At 43.6% G+C, this 10000-nt stretch overlaps 1 protein-coding gene across 1 annotated transcript in view; it reads right to left on the reverse strand.

Annotated features, from left to right (window-relative positions):
• cacna2d3a (calcium channel, voltage-dependent, alpha 2/delta subunit 3a) overlaps nucleotides 1–10000 on the reverse strand; it is a 131071-nt gene that overhangs the window by 68131 nt on the left and 52940 nt on the right. Inside the window, 3 exon segments of the mRNA XM_030361268.1 lie at nucleotides 2242–2316; nucleotides 4756–4967; nucleotides 6875–7006. Coding sequence (XP_030217128.1) covers nucleotides 2242–2316; nucleotides 4756–4967; nucleotides 6875–7006 — 419 coding nt within the window.

The raw sequence follows: 10000 nt of genomic DNA on the forward strand, positions 1-10000 counted from the left end.
CAGCAGGAGAGAGCATTTCTCTGCCTGCTCCTTCAATTAAGAAGAAGGACAGCACAGCGACTCGTCCGGTCTTTATATCTACCCCCTCTTCCGCCGCAAACAATACGTCTTTGGATGAGAGTGCGCAGCCAAGACTGTTGGGAGAGAGAGAGAGAGAGTACTGCTATGTAAGGGATAATGTACAGAACGCCGGCCATTATCGGGGAAATAAGCGATCAGCAGAGAAATAGTCCACCAAAGACGTTGACGACGCTTAGCAACCGGACACGCTGGGGTTGATAAGTTACCGGACTATTGCGAAGTGATAAGAAAGACACTAACAAACATCACTAATTTTCGTTTCCACGTTTATGTTTTAAAAATTTCTATTTTAATAGCTTTTATGCATGATTACATGCAATTGACAGACATTGTTGATCTTGGCAGGTATCAGTTTATTATGTTATGCATGGCCACCCTACTCGCTGTACCTTGCACATGTTTAAAATAAAAACATGCATATATGAACCTGGGCATTATTTGAATATCTTAGTATTGAATGCAAAATAACAAGGTACATTTACCCATGGCACTATAGGACCATTTTAATATAAAACACAATTTTACACAATATATAAGTAGGGGGTCCCCGCTCCATCTCTCCAGCAGTTTGGGGGTCCTTGGCCTGGAAAACATTGAAGACCCCTGCTCTTAGGTACTCCACCTTTGAGAATGCAATTGTCTGCACATACCGGTAATTAAGAAATCATGTTTTACGTGTGCGTGTCTATGTCTATTTTGAACACCGCTGGAAAAAAGGGTCTAGCTCTGAGAGAAAATTTCCTATACATGAAAAATAAAAATAAATGATCAACTGAAAACAAACACCACAATACGTCTGTTTAAATTTAGCACATGTGTTCATTAAGGACAAAACAATATCGTACCTTGCTTCATTTCATCCACCAAAAATCTCTCAGTACAATATCAAAAGTTTAGTCAAACTGTGTGGGTGCGGAAACTATAGATAAAACTGTAAATTTCCTACCTCTAGCAATTAAACAGCATATGTGTCTCGTTCAATTCTCTTTGTTTACTGGCTGTCTGTATTGTGCAACAACCGCTCTGCATGCGAGGCCTATGTAAATCAGAGCACAGAGGAGATGAATTCCGCAGCCTGGTACCTGATTACACCCCACTCTGCTCAGACGTCTGTCGTCAGGTCTAATCAGCCAAATAACTGAGCGAGACGGTCTGGTGGTTATTTTGTGTCTGTGCTTGCCTGTACATCTGTGCATTCGTGTACGTGCTTCCTGGTGTGTGTGTATGTGTGTGTGTGTGTGTGTGTGTGTGTGTGTGTGTGTGTGTGTGTGTGTGTGTGTGTGTGTGTGTGTGTGTGTGTGTGTGTGTGTGTGTGTGTGTGTGTGTGTGTGTGTGTGTGTATGTGTGTATGTGTGTATGTGTGTTTGTGCACGTGATCCACACTGAAGCACCCAAAGCACTCAAACAACAAAGGGCAGATCATACCCAGCATAGTGCAGACTTGTCCGGCTGATTGCGGCTAGCCTTATCCCCAACTATCTGCTGCCCCTTCAGAAACCGGGCATGGAAGACCCCTGCCTTCCATGCCCGACCCTTAGTGATGAGTATAACTAGGAGAAGCTAGTGTCGTCTTCTGGTGGTGGCTGCCCACACCACAGACAGCAATCACGTTTGCAGTAACATTATCCACCATCATGATACACACAACGCACAATATCTGTCTGCATCCACCGTGGTAGACAAAAACAAAAAAATAAATGCTTGTGAATCAATCAAAATTCAAATATGCTTATTTTTCCCCCTAATGATGAACATTAGCAAACTCCCTGGGTTGCTTGGAACATATAACCCGTGGCCTCTGATGAAGATTGATGAGAGGGAATAAAGGTTAATCTGGGGATAGGAGGTTTAATTTTTAAAAGGGATCTAAAAATAGGACCAATACATGACAGAAAAGATAGATGGAGTTTTATAAGGCTGAGAAAGTACAAATGAATACTGGGAACTGGGAAATGCAGCATCCACACAGCTTGAAATATCAGGGGAAATCTTAATGAAAATGTAGGGCCAACCGACACAAGCAGGAAATACACAAATGGTTACACTTTTTTCGTCTGAAAAAAGCCTTGCCTGTCACTCAAACGATTAACCTTCCTTTGGAAAAAGTGATACGGAGTTAAGGCCTACTTGCAGGAGAAAGACTCAGGAAAGATGACTTACGTCCTTGTTGGTGACGTCTGCTTGGACCAGAGTTCCATTCAGACATTTCTCCACGTAATGCAGCTCTTCATTATACTGCAATGGAAAAAGACATTATAATCACTGAGAAATCCGTAATAAGTTTGGGTCGCAATTCATGCACACACTTCCACACTGACTCACTTGTGTCTGTAAATGAATGAAAATATAGAGAGAGAAACAAAAGGCCTAAGCACAAATTCAACACCTGACAGTTTCTGATAAGACCAACCACAAATAAACCTTGAAAGAAAATCCACGGTTACAGCTCTCTTTTTGGTGTGATTGTGTGTGTTTGTTGATACATGTATATGGAAAATAATCCTCAATATATGCCATGATTCTTCTCACAAGTGTGGGGATGCTGAGAAGAGAAGGTCGTCAAAGTAAGGGATTATTCCATGACGGAGTGTTCCATTATCTAAAAATAATGCACGACTCAGGGCTCAGAACCTTCGCAGGGTTTGCCTCCCCAAACTGCATTATTTTTAGATAACAGCGCACCTAGGAGTGGATTATCCCGCTTAAACCACAGCCACCTGCGAGAAAGCTAAAATATAAGGTGTTAGGTACATAGTTTTGGAAGATTTTGCCTAAAAATATTAACTTTTAGCTTGCTCAATGTGTTGTGGTCCTGGAAACACAAATGATCAGACTAAATACAAATACCTGTGTGGGTCTAACTAATGCCTAGAACCCAATCAGTAAGACTCCATACTCCATACTTACCTTACTACTCATCTCAGAGACCTGATAATGTAAAGGCTTTGTCAACATATTAGTCACATCTGAGACCACTTTATAAAGTATGTACTATTTATAAATCGTGCACGTAAATACACAGAAAGGCTCAACCTTGTTGTGACCAATAATATTTTTTCACAGTGATATTTAGCAACTATGTTGCACAATGTCAGCGAACCAACTAGTAACTTTCGTGGAAGTGTTTGTCCTTTCGAAAGTGGAGTTCTTTATTTCTGCAGTTAACTGCTGGTATGTTGTGAGTTACCAGGGTCTTATAGCTCATAGAACATTGCCTTAAGGAAAATGTGGGCATTCGATTACAGCGGTGATGAGAATCTACCTGTTAACTGAAATAATCACCTCTCCCCACTACGATGTTCACTGGCCCTGGTATAACAGAATAAAAAAACTCTATTGTGCCTCATTGTTTAAATGTCCATTCCCTATGACTGCTATCACACAGATGTAATTAGGGCATACAGAATAATAATAAGAAAAAGTGGAAGCAGAAAATGTAAGGTGATTTGATTTGGAACAGCATCAAACAGAGCTGTAGCGTGAGCTCATATAAATATATAATTAATGAAACCCCCAAACACACGACACACACACGACACACGCACACAAACACTTGCACACACAAACACACTATGAAGCATTTCATCCAACTGAGATGTGATAACAATGGTTTGGGGGCCTGAGGCGGGATCCAATCACAGCGTTCCTCTTTGCATTTCAAATACTCACCCAGCTGACTGCTAATTAGTTGTGAGCGTGACAGGGAATAGAGCTGATCCGTTTCAGCACTCAGCACCATGGTACTTTTTGTTATTTGTGAATGCTTGTGGGTCAATGTCTGTCTGTCTCTGCAGTTTTGTGTTTGTCTGTGTGTGTGTGTGAGTGTGTGTGCATGTGTGTGCATGTGTGTGTTTGTGTGTGTGTGTGTGTGTGTGTGTGTGTGTGTGTGTGTGTGTGTGTGTGTGTGTGTGTGTGTGTGTGTGTGTGTGTGTGTGTGTGTGTGAGACGTGTGTGTGTGTGTGTGTGTGTGTGTGTGTGTGTGTGTGTGTGTGTGTGTGTATGTGTGTGTATGTGGGTGTGTGTGTGTGTGTGTGTGTGTGTGTGTGTGTGTGTGTGTGTGTGTGTGTGTGTGTGTGTGTGTGTCTGTGTGTGTGTGTGTGTGTGTGTATGTGTGTGTGTGTGTGTGTGTGCATACATGTTTGTGTGTATGTGTGTGTTAAGCTTCCCGGACACATATAGTGTATAAGGCTACTGTGTTTGGCACATGTCATATACAACATCGCTCTTTATAACGCACATACGCAACAAAGGTACTAAAAAACAATCACAAAGTTGCTTTGGGCCGTAACCATGACGATATCATAAGATCTCAAAGTGGTCGAATTCCCTCTGCAACTGTGGGTTCGCTGGCTCTTTGAACTGTAATGGTATTATTAAGTACTCGCATCGGCAAGAACCCAAATGTAAGCACTTGTACAAGGTCTGAGAAGAAGGGGAATTGTTGCATGTGTATGTGTATGTATGTGTGTGTCCATGTGTGACATTGCAAAACACCATCACAATCACACACAGACACACACATGTACACACACACACACACACACACACACACACACACACACACACACACACACACACACACACGTACACACACGTACACACACACACACACACACACACACAAACTGACTGACTGACAGGCCCAGTGAGTGCGTCCCTAGTGGCTGCACTCACTGCGATGATGTTGAAGAAGTCGTCGTCGCCCAGCGTGTCCAGGATGGATGAGACGGTCTGCCGGGCGATGGTCAGCCTCAGCCCCTTCATGCTGCCGCTGACGTCCACCAGGATAACCACGTTCTTTGGGGAGGTGGCTGCCTGGATGTACCACTTCCGGTTGCGACAGTCAAACGCGATCACCCCGTGCTCGTCGGGCTTCCATTTGATCCCTTGAGCCCCAGGAGAGAAAGATAGAAGATAAATAGAAGTATAAGGCAGTGAGGCAAGAGGGAGATGGCAGGTTAGTGTCACTTAGGGATGCACTGACATGACATTATTTGGCTGATCCCGATATTAAAGGAGGCATATTATACCACCAGGTGTGAGTGTGCTTAGCCATTACAAGCCGTTTTGAAAATCGGCCTCTTCTGACATCACAAGTGGGCATGTCCACCTAGATGTATGACGGAGAGATGAGCAAAGTTTGCCACAGTCCACTGAGTAGGCTAGTAGACTGATCTATCCTGCACACATCCAGGTGGACACGCCCACTTGTGATGTCAGAAGAGGCCAAATTTCAAAACGGCTTGTGACGGCTAATCACACTCTCACCTGGTGGTATAATATGTTACCTTTGATAAGATGCGATCAGTCAATAACCGATGTGATACGAATATTAATCTTTTTTTGTCATGACGTCATGGTATCATGATGTCATCTCCATCTCCATTTTTTTAAAAACACAGCATCATTTCAACACACGCAGTTCATATCGGCCATTAAGATTGTCTATTTCCCCTGCAATTCATCCATACAAACACTCCGGCAGCTCGGGCCCTGTGCAGCCGGGGCCAATCAACTGCTGCATCCCTAGTGTGTTTTTCTGTATTTATTGTTAGTTGTTTAAAAGTCTCCGTTCAGATCAAAAGAGTCACTTAGAAAACATTTCCTTGCTAATTTTTCTAAGCCGGATCTTATCTTGGAGGGTTTGCTTGGAGGGTCTGGATAAAAGCTTCAATAAATAATGAGACCTCATAAGTCCTGAGGCATCTGTTTGATCGGTGGCATTTGTAAGAAAAGCCTGCATTTCGAAAACCAACCCTCTTGTATGGCTGAATATTTGCATTCTCTTTGCATGTCTTCACTGCTCGCAAGTCGGATGACAGCTCTTAGAAGCTTTTTTATTGTTTTCCTAATTACCTCTGATGTGTTATCCCAGGTGATCAACAATTCATTCTGAAGTGGCCAATACAAGAAGCCACAAACAGAGTTTAAGGTAGGATTGGATAATCATCAATCTTCAAAATAGTTCTTTGTCATTTAGCACATCTCAAAGAACTGTACTTCTTTGTTAAGAACTGTAAATGAAAAAGTCAATATGATTGAAGAATAAAGAGCAAACGCAAAGAAACTCCCTTCCTATGGCTTCAAAGCCACGACCCCAAGCACTTTTGCAGGTGAAAATCAAGTGGGATGTCATCGGTCATGCTTAAGGCCTTCTGTTAACGTCTACTTAAGAGTTAATTTATTCAATCCTACTCTTCCATTGTTTTCTAACCTCAGCAGATTTCCCTTCCTCACCTGTCATTTGTTTCTGTACGCCCTCTCTTCTCTCCTTCTATCACCTCTCTCCACTCCCCTCTCTCCCTCCCTTCTCCCCTCTCAACCGGTACTCTCTCTGTCTCTGCCTGCCTCTGGTTTGCAGCTGCCAATCACGGTGACTGAACACTCCCACACGCCCTTCAATCCGCCTTAGGGAGCAAGCTACTGCCAAGTTAATTAGAAACACACACCCTGCCACAAGCTGAGAGCGGCATGCGCACGCGCACACAGACACACACACACACACACACACACACACACACACACACACACACACACACACACACACACACACACACACACACACACACACACACACACACACACACACACACACACACACAAACACTCATACATACACCCACACACACACCCAGCCACAAGCTGAAAGACACACACACACACACACACACACACACACACACACACACACACACACACACACACACACACACACACACACACACACACACACACACACACACACATACACTCACGTTTAACACCAAAATACATAAAAGGCTCATACACTTACCTGGGTATTGTCTGAAGAAGCCTTTGGCACTGCCAAAGTACTGCCATATGAGCGATGGGTCCTTCTCAAAGTTATCCACAAACACTTTGTTTAAGGCCTCCGACCAATACACTCCGTTGACTATTGCTGAGTCTAGGTAATGGAGGAAGAGCATAAGACAGAGAAAGAGAAAAAGGAGAGCCAGGTTTATAATGATACTGAAGGTTTCTTGGAATAGGCCATAGTCATCACGCTGCGGTATTGGGGAAACAACACTTTGGCCTTTGATCCAACTGTGCATCGCCGCACACGGAAACAGAAACACTGTCAACGCCTATTCATCCCACAGAGATAACGGATGAAACAATAGCAGATAGACATAGAGGTGCAGGATAGAAGAGAGGATTAGAGAGCGACAGAGATCTGGATGAATGCCTCACAAAACGTGGGAGAGCACGATAGCCGGGAGATTTCATTTCACAGGATTAAAGATTGAGTGAGTTGCATTGTTTCATGGGGTGTAAGATCAACTAGCTAGTCTGGACCTTGGAAAAATGTTGATAGATATCTGTATACATCTATACATAGATGTATATAGCAGGTCATTCATAAATAGCAATTACAAATGTGTGTCTGTTGGAATAAAAAATGGACAGTATATACGGTCACCATAGTATTCTACTAGAACAGACTACGATACGACGAGGCAAGGAGAAATTGTTCCTATTGCAATGAAATTGCATATAGGAAACATGGTTAGCTGAAATCCACTGCTTGGACCGTGTGCTTACTGCTTGTCCATTTTTATCAAGATTAAAAAAAAAAAAAAAAAAAAACTTGAATGTGCAATAGCCCATGCTCAGTACAGGCTACTGCTTATCTCGGATCCAGCAGTCCTACTATGGTATGGCAGAACCTCTGGGGGGAGTCGGGAACCAACAACTGAAAGGGGCGGAGATACGTCTATTTCCATGTTCCGAGATATTCTACCGAAGAACACTAATTTGCATGAGTGGATAAAGCTTTCAGAGGGGATTTTAAGAAGTCCATTTCAAAAATGGCCAGGCGCGCCGTGTCAATTTGTAACCTTTATAAAGAATCTTTCCCTAAGAACGATGGAGTATTAGATGTTTTTATCTGTTAGAAGTTTACTAGGGAATGCTGAGTTTGTGCTGGCTGCCGATTACGAGTTTACAGATCCCATTTTTCCAGCAGTATGATCAGTCGGATACAAATATGAAACGAAAGAAGAGAAACTACAGCTTTATCACACTTAAGACGATTAATCTAAAGTGTGATTTGTGAGACTAGGCTAGAATGTCTGTTGAGCGTAACTGAAAGGCATACTTGTGGAGTTCCAACGACTGACATGTCTCGGGCTACTCCCCTATGGTAATAAAGATACATCACGGTATCTAACTTGACAGTCCTTTATTTCTCAGTGAATTGGAAGCAATGGACAGACATAATGATTCAACTTCAAACCACAGACAGTAAAACCTTTTGTAAATAGTTAGGAAACATGGATAAGTGTGGTGTATGTGTTCACGACCCAGTGGTCTGAGTAGGGATATTGTTTCTAATAGCTGTGTAAATAATAGACTAACGGGCGTTGCTTAGCTAAAACACTCGCAACAATACCTTGTACAGAAATCATACACCGTCCAGTAAAGCTACAACGTCATCTCAACGTTGAGAAATCAACTATTTCACCTTTTACCAAAAGCAAACTAAACAGTTGTATTGCAATGTTCTGTTCTCCCTCTATACCAGATCTCTGGGCTCTGTAATTACATCACACAGCTTTTCCTATCACTGCTACGCTGATGACACTCAGCTATTTCTCTCTTTCCCCTCATCTGACAAATCCCCTGATTGCAACACGCATATCTGAATGTCTGGCAGACGTCAGCACCTGGACAACTGCCCATCACCTGAGGCTTAACCTCAACAAGACTGAGCTCCTCCTAATGCCAGGGAAAGATTGCCCACACATGGACTTACTGGTCACTGTTGAGAACATCACTGTATCTCCTTCTCCAACTGTCAGAAACCTCGGTGTGGTACTGGACAATCAGTTATGCTGCACCGCAAACATCACTGCGGTGGCCCGATCCTGCAGATTTGCACTTTACAAAATCGGCAGGATCCTTCCCTTCCTCACAAGGGAAGCAGCTCAGCATCTAGTCCAATCACTGGTCATCTCCCGCCTCGACTACTGCAACTCACTCCTGGCTGGACTCCTTGCCACTGCCATTAAACCTTTGCAGCGCATCCAGAATACGGCAGCGCGCCTCGTGTTCAAGCTACCTAAGTTCTCCCATGTGACCCCCCTCTTCCGGGCCCTCCACTGGTTCCCTGTAGTAGCTCGCATCAGATTCAGATGATGGTACTGGCATACAAGCTAGTCAATGGAACTGCCCCTGCCACCTCCAAGCATTGGTCAAGCCACACACCCCAGCTCAATCCCTCCGCTCAACTACCTCAGCTGGACGTCTGGTACCGCCATCGCTAAGAGCAAGCAAAGGTTGGTCAGCAAAGTCACAACTTTTCTCTGTTTTGGGACCTCAGTGGTGGAGAGAGCTCCCTGCCGATGTCAGGATCACAAAGTCGCTTACCAGCTTCAGCAAAAGACTCAAAACTCACCTGTTCAGAGTTCACCTCGACTCTGCACAGCAACCCAGCCCCTTCCGGCCATCATTGTATGTTGTACGTCCTGGCACTTAATGTACGCACTTATTGTATGTACCTATTTATAGTACCGGTACTTAATTGTGAAGCATCGGCAGTAGCTGCTATCACTGCTGTACACGGGGTATGGGTTAGCCTAGCGATTGTTAGTACTTGAACTTGGTTCTATGAACATCTTTACTGTACTGAGAGCGATATATTGTTTTGCTTCTTATGCCAAATGTACTTATTGTAAGTCGCTTTGGATAAAAGCATCTGCTAAATGCCCTAAATGTTAAATGTAATGTAAAGGCAATGTTGTAGGATTGCAATCAACAACCTCCTGTCTCTAATGCAAAAAAAATGAATACTCCAACATTTCCAAAGATATCTGGGTCCCCATGAGAAAGGGCTTTGCAGGAGGGCCCTCATGTGAACATGTGTTGCGATGCGGCCCCCCCTCAGAGCCAGTCCCAT

Source organism: Gadus morhua, chromosome 1 (genome assembly GCF_902167405.1).
Source record: "Gadus morhua chromosome 1, gadMor3.0, whole genome shotgun sequence".
Taxonomy (NCBI): domain Eukaryota; kingdom Metazoa; phylum Chordata; class Actinopteri; order Gadiformes; family Gadidae; genus Gadus; species Gadus morhua.